General features: G+C 43.1%; 1 protein-coding gene across 1 annotated transcript in view; it reads left to right on the forward strand.

The window, feature by feature from the left end:
- Cfap44 (cilia and flagella associated protein 44) overlaps nt 1-17,522 on the forward strand; it is a 79,657-nt gene that overhangs the window by 39,778 nt on the left and 22,357 nt on the right. The window contains exons 22-26 of the mRNA XM_075963435.1: nt 769-899; nt 2,469-2,665; nt 5,147-5,321; nt 12,939-13,116; nt 14,670-15,176. Of these exons, the coding sequence (XP_075819550.1) occupies nt 769-899; nt 2,469-2,665; nt 5,147-5,321; nt 12,939-13,116; nt 14,670-15,176 (1,188 nt within the window). The remainder of the gene's footprint in view (nt 1-768; nt 900-2,468; nt 2,666-5,146; nt 5,322-12,938; nt 13,117-14,669; nt 15,177-17,522) is intronic.

A 17,522-nucleotide genomic window follows, 5' to 3' on the forward strand; every position in this document is an offset into this window, starting at 1 on the left:
ATCTCTAAGGGAAATATTGCCTGGGTTGAGGCACAAGGCTTCTAAAAAACAGCAGTATAGCTGTAGCTACAAGGGCAATCACAGAAGAGTTTAAGTCAATTTTTTATTCATTATTTCTTTTGTGACTTTTCTGTAAAACTCAATATACCTGTTAGTGATTGGGCTACGTTTTTATTTTTCAAAAGTTTTGTCTTCTATCTGTTAGTGTTCCCTTGCCTCATGTATGTGCATCGTGTACATGCTGAGTGTCCGTGGAGGCCAGAGAGGGTTTCAGTTCCCTACAACTGGAGTTACAGATGGTTGTGAGTCAAGATGTGGGTGCTGGAACCAAACCCAGGTTCTCTGCAAGAGCAGCAAGTGCTCTTAACCACTGAGCAATCTCTCCAGCCCCTTTATTTCATTTTCAGCTATTTCCTAAACAGAATTATTGTTAAGAGTCTAATCAAGGGGTTAAAGAGATATCTTAGTCAATATGAGAACCTGAGTTCAAGCTCCAACATTCTCATAAAAAAACAGGCATGGTGGGGCATGCTTATAATGCCAGCACTTGGTATACAGAGACCGACATACTTGGGGCCTCATAAGCAAGCTCCAGGGCCCAGTGATTGACTGTCTCAGGAAATGAAGTGGATGACTTTTGTGGAATAGCACCTGGCTTACACACACACACACACACACACACACACACACACACACACACACACACACACAATGCAATTTGAAAACAAAGTAAGAACCTTTTCAATGAACAGATCAACTTATTTGCAGGATTTCAATATTGATGCCACAATTCATGCTGAAATCAATAAGAAAACAATTCTCAAAATCCAGGAGGTGGAAAATGAATTAGCTTGGGAAAAACAGAAATATGAACTCGGCCTGAAGAAGCTCCAGAACAGGTACCTCTTTCCTGCGAGTTAAGATGCTTGAACGTGCACTTTTAGGGTTGTGTGTAACGATGCCTGCGAGGTGCCCAGATGAACCATTTCATGAAGTAGCCAGGGAGCGGGCCGACACCTCAAGCAGCCTCCCTGGTGCGGCTGGGTCTTCCTGTGCTGTCGACTCACTCCTAGGGATACATTAGGAATTTGGGTGACAATTATATTTTAAAATTTACATGACTATTTCATTACTATTTTGACAAATTATTTGTTTTATGCCCAATTAAAACATCCACATGCCAGCTCAGCTTCTCAGAAGACAGCATGCTTCTGCGCACCCAACCCCTGTGCAGCCACCTCCACACGCCAGCTCAGCTTCTCAGAAGAAACTGCTGTTTACTGAGATTTGATTCATAGACAGTGAAGTGCACATATCTTAACTGAACAGCCTAATACTTTCTCTAACATGACACCATTAAATAGATCTATGATTCCCACTAAGATAGAGAACATTTATATCACTCTAAGTCCCTCGTGGCTCCTTTCAGCTAATGCCTTTTCTCTGATAAGGAATCTTTATTATCATAGGTCAGTTTTATCTGGGAACTGCATATAAATGTAGTGTGCTAAGTATGATTTTTATTTGCATCTAGCTTCTCCCGTGCATTTATGTCCAAGATTATCCATAATGTAGCTGTTTTTCTTCTTCCTCTTCTCCTTCTTTTTCTTCATTTACTTTAGTTTTAAGTGTGTGTGTGTGTGTGTGTGTGTGTGTGTGTGTGTAGACCAGGGAAGGGCTTTGGATCCCATACAGTTGGTAGTTAGGAGAGCTTGTGAGCTGCCTATCATGGGTGCTCAGAGCTCAGCTCCAGTTCTCTACGGGAGTAACGAGCATTTTTTTTAACTGCTAAGTCATCTCTCTGCCCTCAGAATTCAGCCGTTCTGTTGGTAGGCCTTTGAGAACTACCCTTATAGTCAGCCTTCCAAAGTCTGCTCACTTAACAGTGACTGTGTACAAACAAATCTCATTAGCACATGCGTATGAGCACACACACCATAGAACTTAAGAAAACAAAATGCGTTTTAAATATCTTAATGTAGTAAAATTTCTCATGTCTTTGGTAAGTAAATGTTAGTTTTTCCCCCTGCTTTTTAGCTTAGGAATTCCTTACTAGCACACAGATATTTACATTTGTATACAATTTATATATTCCGGTTCAATTAATTCCTGCATGATACATAGAACTTGTTATCTAGAATGCAGTAGATAACAGATATTCAGTTTGTTGTGATCTGCTTTCCAGCAAGCTGGAACCTACCTATAATTTTTTATTTACCACATATTAGCAAAAAATTGGTGTTGTATTTATTAATAATGGAATGTTTAGTACTTTCACTATAAGCATTTTTATTGCCCTTTGATCAAGTCCTGCCCAAATTTCATAGCACCCTAATGCCATAGGTATGGCTAAATTTTAAGCAGTGCATAAACATATTGGTGTAACATGTGATCATTGCAAAATGATCAAAATAGTAACTATTGCAAATACCCGTTTTTTTCGTTTTTTTTTGTTTTTTGTTTTTCAGATTTCATGACCCACTGGAAAGCGACACTATTGTGGTTTATGCCATCCAGAGTGACCACCAGATAGCGTCTTACAGACTGGTGAAGCCCTCTAAGTATTCCAAGTCAAAAAGACAAAGTCAGTCGGAGAGAAGAGCGAGCAAACTGGAGAGGTTTGAAAAGGAAGGTCCTACAAGGAAGGAGAGCCAAAAAGATACAGGTGGGCGTTCGGACGACATGAGGCTTTAAATCCACATTGCAAAGATTTCAAATCAGACTTAACTTTTCATAGGAAGGGACTTTGACCCTGCTTTGGTAGCTAGAACTCAGTTTGTCTTCACTCTTCCTTGATTTGTGATGTTGCAAGTCGGGGTTCTGCAGCACCGCTAAGGCTTCTAGACTCCGCCCATACTCAGTACCTGTTTTCTTATTGGATGCACGCTGCAGAAGCCAATCCACCGTGCCCGTGCTACTTTGACCTTGAAGGAGAACGCGGGAAGCTACTCTTTTTTTTGCTTCGGATACCCAAGTAGCCTCAACTGTGAACTTTCCCCAGAGGCTGTTTTCCCCCATATTCCTGGCTTTCACCCCCAAAAATGTAGGGCTAAAACACTGTATTTCAAACTGTTTTCCAAAAACGTAGGTTTAAACAGAATGCAGGTGTGAAAATAGTATGTGCTTGGTCCCCATCCCCAATGCCGCCGGCGGCCTCCCTGCAGAAGTTAGGTGGTGTGCCAGGGAGGAAAATATAATGTTTATCTGTTTGAGACTGACGTAATTCACTTAACATAATCACCTCTATTTATATCCATGCTTTTTCAAACAGCACAATTTTATTCTTCTTTATAACTGGAAAAAAATCAATTGTGTATTTTATAGCACATTTTGTTCTGATTACTGTTTGTCGAGACAGGATATTTTGTAGCTCAGGCTAGCCTCACACTCACTCGTAGCTGAGTCTAGCCTTGGACACCTGTTCCTCCTGCCTCCCCCTCCCAAGGGCAGTGATTGGGATGTGTGCCATCCCACCTGGATTATTATTTATTTTAATGTATATCTAAATGTGTATCTATATGTGTGTTGAACATGGAGAGTAATTCTTTATTAGACACTTGTTCATTGACAAAGTCAATTGTTTTAAAATTATATAGTTTTCATTTTAAGTGCTTCTGACAAGTTTTTAACTTTTTCTTTTATTCTTGAGAATTCCATGCGTGAATATAATGAAATGTGATCTCTCACCCAACCATGTCTTAAAAAATCAACTACTAAGCCCATTTAGTTGTGCCCATATGTGTTTGTATCTGGGCTATCTTTTAGAATACAAGAGTCCTGCAATGGCCATGTTTTCCAAAAAACAAACAAACAAAAGAAATTTTTTCTTTTGTTTTTATATTAGCTTTTTAAAATTTCACTAAGTTATGCCACTTCACATTATATGTTAGATTAAGACTCACTTAATCCCGGCCCCAATGCGATAATCCAAACACCGGTCTTCAGTTTTCTCAGTGTGCCAGTGGTCCATCTTTATTTTTACCATTCTGTAAGTAGTTGGTATTGGTTTTATTTTGCCATTTTTTTTATATTCAACCATGAAATTTACTTAGTTGACATTTGATCTCTTTTAAAATTAAAATCAGATGATTATCTTGTTATACTTGTTTGTATTTTTAAATTTCTTTGATTTTTGAGATTATAATTTAATTATATCATTTCTCCCTTCTTTTTCCTCTCTCAAAACCTTCTCACATACCCCTCCGGGTTCACTTTCAAACTCATGGCCTCTTTTTTCATTAATTGTTACATACATGTATGTATGTATGTACATATGTGTATGTGTTCGTATATACTCATAAGTGCAACCTGCTCAGTCTGTATGATGTTACTCGTGTGTGTGTTTCCAGGGCTGACTGTGGTACTGGATTACTGATTGGTGTGCTCTTCTGAGGGGCAGACTATTTCTCCTGCTCTCAGCATTCCTTAGTGGCCTGTAGCTCTTCTTGCAGGCTTGAAGGCTTGTGGTTTGTCTCCATTTTCTTAGCATGTCTATTGTCCGTGTTCAGCGTGCTTAGGCAGTGATGGTGGGGAGTCTTCACGGGTGTAGCTTCTGTCATTCGTAGGAGAAACAGTCATAGCAAACTCCCTGATCCTCTGGTTCTCACAGTCTCCTACCCCCCCTTTGGGAGTTATACAGTGTTTTTGCCAACTTTTAAAATGAAATTGCTTAAGAGCATATTTGTGACTTTGATCTCCATTCTGATTTTTCACAGTAGAAATAGTAGACAACTTCATCATTGCTCAACTTACATTTTCCAACTCTGGAGTGGTGTGGAAGTATACCCACCCAGCCAATCTATTTTCCTCTGTCAGTACAGTAGTTCAAAAGTCGCATGAGATATTCCACATCTTCCTGCAGAATAGGCTTTGACTGTCATGTAAGCTGGGTATTCCGAGCATGGTAAGATATGATATGCTATGAGCTAGATTATAATAAATGTCTTTCCATATCAGCCATTTTCATTTTACAGTGGTTTTATCAGGATGTGGCCCTGGGTCAAAGGCCAACGAGCATCTGTGCTAGGGGGTTGAATTCACGCTTAGTGGCTTCCATATTTTCTCTTGATCTTTTTTTTTGTGTATAAGTCAATATTTGAGTTATTTCTCTGTCTCAGAAGTATTGAAAAAGTGATTCTTTATACAGGTGGAACTGTCAGCCTACAAGAAGAATCAATAATAGAAAAAGGGAAGAAATTTCGGCCTAGAACCCTAAGTGAAATTATGGTAGGAAATCAAGTCGATAAAACAAGGAAACTTATACAAAAAGCCGAACGGGCCCAACTCAAGATTCTGCAGCGCAAAAGGGAGTGGGATGAACTGTGAGTTATGTTTAACCTATACTCTTACGCCTCTAATATATGGTCCACGAGTGTAACTTTATAAATTTTATCTTTGTTGACACAGTTGCTACTTACATGAAGAAGAAACACAAACGGATGGAGTGTGAGGGAGCAGTGGGCAGCCCTCTGAATGGTCATGTGTTTTGTTGTTACGCCTGTAACCTTTAGTTCCTGCTTCAGAGTGTGTTAATGCGGTCAGAAGGTCTTTTAAGGATTAATGAATTCTTTTCTGTCACGGTATCATAGAGACTGTGGTGTCGGTCGTACCCAGGCATCAGATTGGCTGGTCACATGACTGTCTTAGTTTTCATCTGTTGAGGGACTTTGTCTATGCTCTATAATGGGTACCCTCCTTTCATTAGACTATAATGCACAGGAACGCTCTACACTTCTCCAGTGCCTTCCCTCTTTGGTGTTTTGATTGTAGCCACCCTGAAAAGTGTGAAATGAGCATCTTGCTAGGGTGTGGATTTATATTATGCCAGTGGCAAAAGTGAGCTTTGTTGTGGTTGTTGTTGTTGTTTGGGACTTTCTAATAGCCCTAGTTGTCTTGGAACTACTATGTAGTCCAGGCTGACCTCAAATTCACAGTGATTTTCCTGCCTCTGCCTCCTGAGCGTTGGGGTTAAAGGTGTGAACCACTACACCCAGTGACTTCTTAGCTTTTTAAAAACATATCTATTGGTCATTGTGTGTCTTCTGAGGAGAAGCGTCTCTTCAACTTCTTGCCCATTTTTGAACTGGTTTATCCAATGGGTTTTACTATCACAGCAAGTTAAGTCCAACTGCATATGAAAACACTAGTTTTGAGTTTTACTAATTTAGGTGTGTATTTCTGTGAGTGTATGTGCATGTATGTTTGTAGTTCACATGCCTGCATGCTTGTGGAGGCTAGAAGAGGGTGTTGGATCCCTTGCAGCTAGAGTCACAGGCATGTGTGGGACACCTGCCTTGTCACATGGGTGCTGGGATGTGAACCCTTCCACTTGTGATTGTGGCAGGAGACACTCATAATCGTCCCTCCAGCCACCTAGATTTACTCTTAAATTCCTCCACAGTTTGTTATTATCGTCACCATTTAAATCTACTTGAGAAGTATGTATCTTTACTTACATAATTTTGAGTTATTTTTAATTTTAAGAGTCACCTTTAAGTCTTACAATGAAATTATTTATCCCTCATCATTATAGTAATACTAATACATAATTCTATAATACTAAAACCCATATAACGTCTCCTTCCACGGCCTGAGTTGCCATCGTCACTCTATGGCAGCTCTGGTTGTTCAGTCTGGCACCTTATGGCTCAGATGAAGCAGTCCTCCGCAGAGGCCCTCGGCAAAGCTGTGAACTCCAGGTGCAGACTAACCGCCTTCCTGCCCTGGAAAGAGCTGAAAGCTGGGCCCTCACTCGTGGGCCTGGAGACTGAGTGTCTGGTGAGGTGTCCCTCCATCACTTTCTCCTCTTCACTGACACTAGTTTCACACTTGCCTGCAGTGGAGGGGCCTTTGATTATCTGAAGGGTTTCTCACAGAGGGAAGCTGAGTTATTGCTACACTATGTTGTCTAAAAATATGAAACCAGACATTCTTATATATTTCCAATATTAGGGAAAATCACTTTTTCCTTTCATAATTTTAAGTACAATTTTTCATTAATTTGAATAAATTCTTTTTTATTCCTAGCTTTTTCATTCATTCGTTTATTCTTAAGATGTTGTTTTATTCTATGACCCAGGCTGGTCTTGAATTTCTACAGCCCTCTTATCTCAGGGTTGGGATTACAGACTGGGGCCAGCATGCCTGACTTATTCTTAGCTTTAAAATGTCATTTTTACAAATACTCTTTATACATTTATTTATTTGCTGCATGGGGACATGGCACAGTGCACACGTGGAGGTCGGGGGGCAGGGGTTTCTTATCTACTGCCACGTGGGACTGAACTCGGGCTGTCGGTCACGGTGACAAGCACCTCTACCTACTTAGGCATCCCTCTGGTCTAGTTTTAAAATGCCTTTTTTTTTAAAGTAGGAAAAATTTTCTTGTGTGAAAATTAAAATACCATAATAATTCTATTGTCAGTCAAAATGATTTTATATGTATATTGAGATAATCACATCCATTTTTATTTATTAATATTTGGATTGAGTTGATTGATTTCTAATGTTAAATTAAAACAGACTTCTTAACTGAAGCCTCCAATCCAGTATATTATGCCATAAAATATACTTGGTTTGATTTGCTAGTAATTTTGAGAACTTTTATGTCTGTGTTACTGAAAGTTTTGACGTGTGTGTGTGTGTGTGTGTGTGTGTGTGTGTGTGTGTTTCTGTGTGATGTCTTTCCTGGGTTACTATTAAAGGAGTATGGATTTTGCAGAAGCAGTTGAGAGGCGTTTGCTCCTACTCTGCTTTCTGAAGGTGCTTGGGTAGGCTTGCCATTGCGTCTCTTCTATGCGTACATTTGATAGAAGTCACGAGTAAACCACCTAGTTTTGCAGTGTTCCTGGAAGATGGCTTCAAATACAAGTTCAAATTATTTATTGTGATGGTGCTTTTCAGATTTTTAAATTTCTTCTTGGGTCAGTTTCTGCAGTCTGTGTCTTCCAAGGCGTTCATGCATTTTACCTAGATCGTCCCTACGGGGCAGCTTCTTTGGTAGCTGTTTCAGTCACTTGCCTTTAGTTCATGAGAATTTAGTTTAGATGCTATATTAGTTTTTTTTTGACCATTCTAGGTTATCATTTATTAGTCTTATTAATGCTTTTTAAAAAGCTAACTTTTGCTCATAGATATTAAAATAATTGCCCCTTCCTGTGTGGCTGATTTTAAAACCGATTTCTGTCCTTGTTTTTAGCATTAATTGGATTTTTTCTTTCTTCTTACAATGTAAAGCAAGTTTGTTAGCTTTGATTTCATAGCTTTCTCCTTTCCTAGCATAAACCTGTAATGTATAAATCCCCTTCTAAGCATGATCTTAACCGTGTTTCATAAGCTTTCATATATGCTCATTGTCCTTCACTGTAAAATGTTTCTATGATGCTTTGAGATTTCTTCCGTTATCTCTGATTCATTTGATAACTGCTGCTTGGTTTTCTAAGGATTGAGATTTTAAAAATTAGATTTTGGATTAGATTTCTTATTTAACTCCTTGAGAGTAATTTGTGTTAGATCTGTTGAAAAGTAGGCTATGGAGCTTCGTTCTGTCTGAAAGTTCAGGTGTGCCTGGTAAATAGTGTGACTGCACCGTCGGGTACAGTGTGCCTGGTAAATAGTGTGACTGCACCGTCGGGTACAGTGTGCCTGGTAAATAGTGTGATCGCACCGTCGGGTACAGTGTGCCTGGTAAATAGTGTGACTGCACCGTCGGGTACAGTGTGCCTGGTAAATAGTGTGATCGCACCGTCGGGTACAGTGTGCCTGGTAAATAGTGTGACTGCACCGTTGGGTACAGTGTGCCTGGTAAATAGTGTGACTGCACCGTCGGGTACAGTGTGCCTGGTAAATAGTGTGATCGCACCGTCGGGTACAGTGTGCCTGGTAAATAGTGTGATCGCACCGTCGGGTACAGTGTGCCTGGTAAATAGTGTGATCGCACCGTCGGGTACAGTGTGCCTGGTAAATAGTGTGATCGCACCGTCGGGTACAGTGTGCCTGGTAAATAGTGTGATCACACCGTCGGGTACAGTGTGCCTGGTAAATAGTGTGACTGCACCATCGGGTACAGTGTGCCTGGTAAATAGTGTGATCGCACCGTCGGGTACAGTGTGCCTGGTAAATAGTGTGACTGCACCGTCGGGTACAGTGTGCCTGGTAAATAGTGTGACTGCACCGTCGGGTACAGTGTGCCTGGTAAATAGTGTGATCGCACCGTCGGGTACAGTGTGCCTGGTAAATAGTGTGATCGCACCGTCGGGTACAGTGTGCCTGGTAAATAGTGTGATCGCACCGTCGGGTACAGTGTGCCTGGTAAATAGTGTGACTGCACCGTCGGGTACAGTGTGCCTGGTAAATAGTGTGACTGCACCGTCGGGTACAGTGTGCCTGGTAAATAGTGTGATCGCACCGTCGGGTACAGTGTGCCTGGTAAATAGTGTGACTGCACCGTCGGGTACAGTGTGCCTGGTAAATAGTGTGACTGCACCGTCGGGTACAGTGTGCCTGGTAAATAGTGTGACTGCACCGTCGGGTACAGTGTGCCTGGTAAATAGTGTGATCGCACTGTAGGGTACAGTGTGCCTGGTAAATAGTGTGATCACACCGTCGGGTACAGTGTGCCTGGTAAATAGTGTGACTGCACTGTCGGGTACAGTGTGCCTGGTAAATAGTGTGATCACACCGTCGGGTACAGTGTGCCTGGTAAATAGTGTGACTGCACCGTTGGGTACAGTGTGCCTGGTAAATAGTGTGACTGCACCGTCGGGTACAGTGTGCCTGGTAAATAGTGTGATCGCACCGTCGGGTACAGTGTGCCTGGTAAATAGTGTGATCGCACCGTCGGGTACAGTGTGCCTGGTAAATAGTGTGACTGCACCGTCGGGTACAGTGTGCCTGGTAAATAGTGTGACTGCACCGTCGGGTACAGTGGGCCTGGTAAATAGTGTGACTGCACCGTCGGGTACAGTGTGCCTGGTAAATAGTGTGACTGCACCGTTGGGTACAGTGTGCCTGGTAAATAGTGTGACTGCACCGTCGGGTACAGTGTGCCTGGTAAATAGTGTGACTGCACCGTTGGGTACAGTGTGCCTGGTAAATAGTGTGATCACACCGTCGGGTACAGTGTGCCTGGTAAATAGTGTGACTGCACCGTTGGGTACAGTGTGCTGGTAAATAGTGTGACTGCACCGTCGGGTACAGTGTGCCTGGTAAATAGTGTGATCGCACTGTCGGGTACAGTGTGCCTGGTAAATAGTGTGACTACACCGTCGGGTACAGTGTGCCTGGTAAATAGTGTGACTGCACCGTCGGGTACAGTGTGCCTGGTAAATAGTGTGATTGCACTGTCGGGTACAGTGTGCCTGGTAAATAGTGTGATCACACCGTCGGGTACAGTGTGCCTGGTAAATAGTGTGATCACACCGTCGGGTACAGTGTGCTTGGTAAATAGTGTGACTGCACCGTCGGATACAGTGTGCCTGGTAAATAGTGTGATCGCACCGTCGGGTACAGTGTGCCTGGTAAATAGTGTGACTGCACCGTCGGGTACAGTGTGCTGGTAAATAGTGTGACCGCACCGTCGGGTACAGTGTGCCTGGTAAATAGTGTGATCGCACTGTCGGGTACAGTGTGCCTGGTAAATAGTGTGATCGCACCGTCGCGTACAGTGTGCCTGGTAAATAGTGTGATCGCACTGTCGGGTACAGTGTGCCTGGTAAATAGTGTGATCGCACTGTAGGGTACAGTGTGCCTGGTAAATAGTGTGATCACACTGTCGGGTACAGTGTGCCTGGTAAATAGTGTGACTGCACTGTCGGGTACAGTGTGCCTGGTAAATAGTGTGACTGCACCGTCGGGTACAGTGTGCCTGGTAAATAGTGTGATCGCACCGTCGGGTACAGTGTGCCTGGTAAATAGTGTGACTGCACCGTCGGGTACAGTGTGCCTGGTAAATAGTGTGACTGCACCGTCGGGTACAGTGTGCCTGGTAAATAGTGTGACTGCACCGTCGGGTACAGTGTGCCTGGTAAATAGTGTGATCGCACCGTCGGGTACAGTGTGCCTGGTAAATAGTGTGATCGCACCGTCGGGTACAGTGTGCCTGGTAAATAGTGTGACTGCACCGTCGGGTACAGTGTGCCTGGTAAATAGTGTTATCACACCGTCGGGTACAGTGTGCCTGGTAAATAGTGTGATCACACCGTCGGGTACAGTGTGCCTGGTAAATAGTGTGATCACACCGTCGGGTACAGTGTGCCTGGTAAATAGTGTGACTGCACCGTCGGGTACAGTGTGCCTGGTAAATAGTGTGATCGCACCGTCGGGTACAGTGTGCCTGGTAAATAGTGTGACTGCACCGTCGGGTACAGTGTGCCTGGTAAATAGTGTGATCGCACCGTCGGGTACAGTGTGCCTGGTAAATAGTGTGATTGCACCGTCGGGTACAGCACTCTGTGAGGGCCGGCTAGGGTAAGAGCAGCGACAATGTTGTTCAGGTCTCCTAGATCAGGGCTGCTCCTAACTGTGCCCCATATCCATTAAAGTCTTGCAGCCACCAAGAAAACTTACTTCTAGCTCTGTGTGAACGTCAGCAGTGTTTGTATGCTTCCAATGATCTGTTCTTTGCCAAGCTCTGCCCTATTTCCCATTACACATGTATTGATTAGTAGCCATCCACAAAGTCACATGTCTCCATTAGAACCCACCCTCAAGACTGAAGAGAGCCCCATAGATCTCTGACAGTGTTATTTCATATAGTTCTATATTCTTTCCCCCAAGGACCTAGCTACCTTGGTTCCTCTGTCTGCTTGACTAGTGAGCTCACTGAGTTATATTTGGGTCAGTAGGATTCTGATCCTACCTTACACTGTAATTTAGTGATTTCTGCTGTGCCAAAAGTCAGGCAGAATTATTTCCGCTAGAATTACTTGGTTTTATTTCTCTGAGAAATTGGTTTCATATTACCTAAATTCTGCGTCTCTTGATGATGTTAATATGTCTGAATCTGTTTCCTATTTTTTGGTTTAAATTTCTAGTTGCTTACATCATAAGGATGGCTATCGGCCATGTTTTCCCCTTCTCTTCCCCCCTTTCTTCTTTTTTGTTCCTTGTGACCATTCCTTGCTTTAAAAACAGCAGTATTTTTTTTATGCAGGTATACATAAATAAATGATTGTTGTTGATTGAACACACAGACTGAATGGACTAACATGGTGTGAATGGACTAACGCGGTGTGAATGGACTAACACTGTGTGAATAAAGTAACACAATGTGTTAGTCCACACTATGCGTTCCCAAAGGGCTTTTCTCTTCAAGGAAAATGCTGACTGCAGACTAAGAATACACACCCATACTGGCTGGCATACTTCACTTTCAAAAATTGTTGGGGAATGTTGAAAGTCCAAGTTAATTACCATGCAAGGGATACCCAATGATATCTTAGAACTCCCTAAACCAGGAGTTCAGTTTCTTTAGAGAACAGTTCTTCATTTTTGGTTGGTATGAAAGCTCCACTGATTTGTGTGGAGATGGGAAATCCGTGATGCAGCAATTTACAGCGCATTAGTGAATTTTACCAAATACGTTCTAGTATTCCATTTCATTCTCTGCTCCCTGGAGACTCTGCCGAGAAAATAATGTTCAAAAAAATTTGGTGCCTCCTCCAGAGGAGCATACACTCCAGAAGAAGGCATTCTGGACTATAGATTTTTCTAGTCTTATTTATTTGTGAATATAATTTCATTTTTCTGCATTCCCATATATGTATCAATGTAACTGGTTTGCTAATAGTTTTCCATGCTATTTTCAGCTTCCCTAATGGTTTGTCATTGCTTTTTGTGCCTCTCTACAGTTGTTTCCTTGGAGTTCTGGGAGGAAGCAGCGAGTGCACATTTAGAGTTCCCTGTTACATTTATGTCTAAGTTATCTATTTTTCTGATAGTTACAAGAGCAAACCTGACGATGACTATGAAGATCCCAAAGATGTTCAAGCCATCAGAGAAGCACAGATATTCATGGGGGATTTCAATCTGAAGACAGCCTCGGACTACAAGATCCCTGAACACATGAGGATAAATGCTGCCAAGAAGGAGGAGGAACTGGGGCACCTTGACACAATGGTACTTAACCCACAGATGATGGTTGTGATGCCTGGTGATGTCATGATGAGGAAAAGCACCTTGGTGTTAACTAGAGTCTGCTAGCCCCCATGTAGGTGCTGGGAACTAAACCTGGGCCCTCTAGTCATCCATCTTTTCAGCCTTTTGAGCACATTTTTTTTTTCCAAGACAGAGTTTCTCTGTACAATAGTCTTGGTTGTCCTGGAAGTCATTCTATAGACCAGGCTGGCCTTGAACTTACAGAGATGAAACAAACCACCACTCAGCCACATTTTTATTCTACGTTCATTTTAAGTTGTTTAACTAGCTATTGCCTATATTTTTCATATCTCATAATCTATATTTTATTCCACTGTAACTTATTAGTCATCCAATCCAGAATTAATACTTTAATCCTTCCTTCCTTCCTTCCTTTCTTCCTTCTTTCCTTCCTTCCTTCCGTCTTTCATTTCCTTTCCTTTTCTTTCATTTCCTTTCCTTTCCTCTTTATTTTTTTGCAGTGTTGGGAATCAAACTCAGGGTCTCATGTATGCCAGGCAACAACTTTAACCGAGCACCAGGGACCCTTTCCAGATGATTCTGGATTGTATCTAGTTGACAATTAAGACTATCTCAGGGCTCCCCAAAGCAATGGGCTGTGTAGCCATAAGAGGGGTGAGATTCCTTCATGTATGTTTAATTCTCAGTCTTCTAGGCACTTCATAGGTGGTTCCACACATAGCCAATGCTGAATTTTCATTTTAAGTCTCAATTCTTTAAAGACTTAGTCTCAAGTAGATAAACACCGTGATCTTGAGTTAGTAATATGTGGGTTCTTCATAGTAAATATGTAGGTAAGTTTTATAAGATTACCTGACAAAGTGCTTTTGGTATTTTATTAAAAAAAAAAAACAAACCACTACATTTCATGCAAAGTAATGCTCAGTCTGGTTAGCGGCCTCAGGGGTTGCTGGGCTCTTAGGTGCCGGGAGTCACTTTCAGGACAGAGGTGGTAATGAACAAGCCATGGATGGATGTAGTGTAAGTATGCTTTGGCTCAGATCTATGGAGAGAGAGCTACAGAAGGCTCTCTTGGTATGCTGTGATGTTTAGGATGATGACCACGAAGGAGTCAAAACTCAGAATAAAAACAGGATGATGTAGAGTTAGATCCTAGGTGGGCAGCCGTGGTGAATCTAAATCAACAAGATCCCAGTTTCCCGCTAGGAAAGGCAGTTAGTTAATGTCCTTCCTCTACCATAGCACAGTGTCCAGCTCAGCACAAGGCTTCCTGAGAGTCTTCCAGGAAGAGGTGAAGGACAGGAAACGCAACCTTGCAAACCAGCAGAAGGGGGCAAATGCAAGAAAGTGAAAGGAATCCAGAGGTAACATCTGGACTGGCCTCCAGTCTTAATGGGAGCCACCTGAAACCTAGTGGGAAACTCAATGGAGCACTGAGCAGAGGTGCTCACCATTCCCTAGGCCCACCAGCCCACAGATAAAGGGTAAATGGCACCCAGACTGCACTCTGTGAGGCGGCTGTGATGTTGTGTCCTTTCTCTCCCTCGTTTCAGGCCCACGCAAAGAAGAGGTACATGAACAAGTGCATTCTTTCCCTCCGAGATCTTAAGTTGGCTGTCATTGAGGAAATCCAGTGCCTGGTACAAGAACTGAAGAACATTCAGTCAACCATCCCCACATCCAAGCACTTACCCATTCCTCAGATCCCGCAGATATATCCAGAAGAAGTCCCAGAAAGGAGATTTCAATACGACGAGGAAACACTCTTGAGATTTAAGAGAAAGCAAAAGAAGCGCCAAAATGAGGCGACCGATAGCAAACAGACAGGATCTGGGAGCACAGGCTCAGGAGGGCTAGGGTTCCTCAAGCTGTCCTCGGGAAAGGAAGGCGATCTTACAACACGAGACTCCCTGTCTAGGTCATCCAAGGCTTCGGCGCTCACCACGGAGCTTCCAAAGTCATCCGAGTTTGAAAAGGCAGAGCCAAGTGATGTGGAGCTGGAGATTATGAAGAGAGATGAGGTCAAACACTTGTACATGCAGCAGTATTTGTGCAACAGGGTAAGAGATGGAGCCGCCCCTCTACTTAAAACCGACCGCATCAATAGTGGGAGAATTCCGTCTGGTTTATGATTGATCGGTTGATTTTAAATTTCTCTACATTTTAACCTTTCACTAATGCTGACGGGTGCATTATTTGCCGATGGCTTGGTTTTCTCCCATTGTTAGTCCCCCGACAAATCGCTGTGCTCTCTGTAGAACGTTGGACTTCGTATCTTTTTCCTACAGGTCAACACATTAGAAGACACTTGCAACTAAGTGTAAAGGGAGCTGGAGGACCAGCCTTGAGAAGATAAATAGAAGGCACTTAAAGGGGAAACCCTCTCCTTTTCACACCATCCTCTCTCTCTGTCTGTCTCTGCCTGCCCGGCTGCCTACCTCTCTGTTTCTTTTTCCTTGTCCCCTCTGTACCTCCCTCTGCTTGCTGGTCTCATTTTATAGCTCAGGTTAGCCTAAAACTTACTATGTAGCCCAAAACTGGCCTCAAAGTTATGGCTCATCTTCCTGCCTCAGCCCCTCAAGTGCCGGGGATTACAGATGTGTACCTATAACCACGCCCCCTTTCTTTAATGCATGCTTTGCTACAGTAGGTGGGAGTATTGACAAGGTTCAAAACTGCTATTAAAATGACAGGTGCTGTTATTTCCAAGAAAACCAGAACCGGGCTTGGATTGGAAGTGTAGGACACAGTTGAACTAAGGAAGGAAGAGACCCTTTCTTGGATAGATAGCGCCCTACTACCAGACTTGTAGAAGGAGCCCCTTCCCCAACAGTTTTCAGCTCCACCCTGCAGTAGTGCTCCCTGCTGCTTCCCAGCCTTCTTCTTCATCACCATTTCTACTCTGTCCAGGCCTATGCTCCCACTATCCATCCCTGCCCCTCAGGCTCTCCGGCCACCATTTCACAGCAGAGCCTTTATCCTTTACCGTTCCGTGTAATTGTAGTAACTGCCTTTCAGACTGGGCCGACACGCGAAGCGCGGATTCGTCCACACCCTCGCCATCATCTTCCACACACTCCCCGGCCGCGTTTGTGAACTCCATTGCACCTGCAGTCAGCGCGTTATAGCTTGCCCTTGTCTTTCCTGACACTTCACACGTGTTGTTTGTCTTACAACGCAGATGAAGTAGTTCTTCAGACAAAGGCCACCTCTCCTGTTCTGCTCGGGATGCCTAGACACAAGGCACGCCAGACATATAGTAGTACATGCTCGTTCGCGAGCTTTGCTATAATCGCATGAATTTGTTGATTTTAACAACTGAACAAACGTTTGTTGGCCATACCACATGCAGAGACACAGCAGCTGCGTAGTGAGAACACAGCAATGCTCAAGAAAAACACTCTCCATTATCATAAAACTTGCACACTATCAGTTGTGAGAGTAACAGAATAGATTAACCCTTACAGACTCAGAGACCTATGTGGTCCAGCTTCAGTAATTTTTTTTTTAAAGAAAATGTCCTCCTGCCTCCAGAGAAATTAGGAAGAATTCAGCTTTATTTAATAAGCATAAAGGAAAGCCCAAATGTGTATTCTACAGCCACACTTACTTAAGAGCTTGATTTATTTCTTTTCTTTGGGTTAGTTTCTGTATTTTAACATTCTAAAATTTCCTAGCAACTTTACTCCCACAGATCCACAGGCCTCTTCCTGCCCATTATCCTCTAGCAGGGGACTTTAGGTACATTAAGTTTTTGACAGTCAAGATGCCCTGTAACGTACAACCCAACCAATAACACTCGGTGGTTTTCCCCTTCCCACTGTGTGAGTTCCCTCAGGGGTGTCACTAACTCTGAGTTGCGTATGGAGAGCTGCACCCGAACAGAGCGCACATGAGGACATACAGTCACCTTGGCCAGAGTAGAGTGAGGCTCAGATCAGGAACTGGGACTTAGATTTCTAGCTTACCTCTGTAATGAGGTAGGCTTGATTGCAGGGAAATCACCTTTATCATTTCTTCACTTGGAGAACATGATAACTGAACAGCTCTTTGCGACTCCATGATTGTATTTACCTATGTAACAGCGTTTTCCATTCTGTTTTTTTTAACTTTTCTTCTTCTCTCATACATTACCATCCCAACTGCAGTTTCCCCTCCCTCCACTCCAATCAGCACCCCTACCTCTCCCTCTCCAAGATCAACTCCTCCTCTGTTTCCTTAAAAACAATTAAATAGATTAAATAAGAGAAGGCCTCCCAAGGATGTCCACCGAACATGGCCTAAAAAATACACTAAGTCTGGGCACAAACCCCGTATCATGGCTAGATGTGGTAACCCAATAGGAGGAAAAGGATCCCAAGCACGGCCCAAAACGTCAGAGACAATCCCTGTCCCCGTTGTTAGGA

The sequence above is a fragment of the Microtus pennsylvanicus genome, chromosome 1 (genome assembly GCF_037038515.1).
Source record: "Microtus pennsylvanicus isolate mMicPen1 chromosome 1, mMicPen1.hap1, whole genome shotgun sequence".
Taxonomy (NCBI): domain Eukaryota; kingdom Metazoa; phylum Chordata; class Mammalia; order Rodentia; family Cricetidae; genus Microtus; species Microtus pennsylvanicus.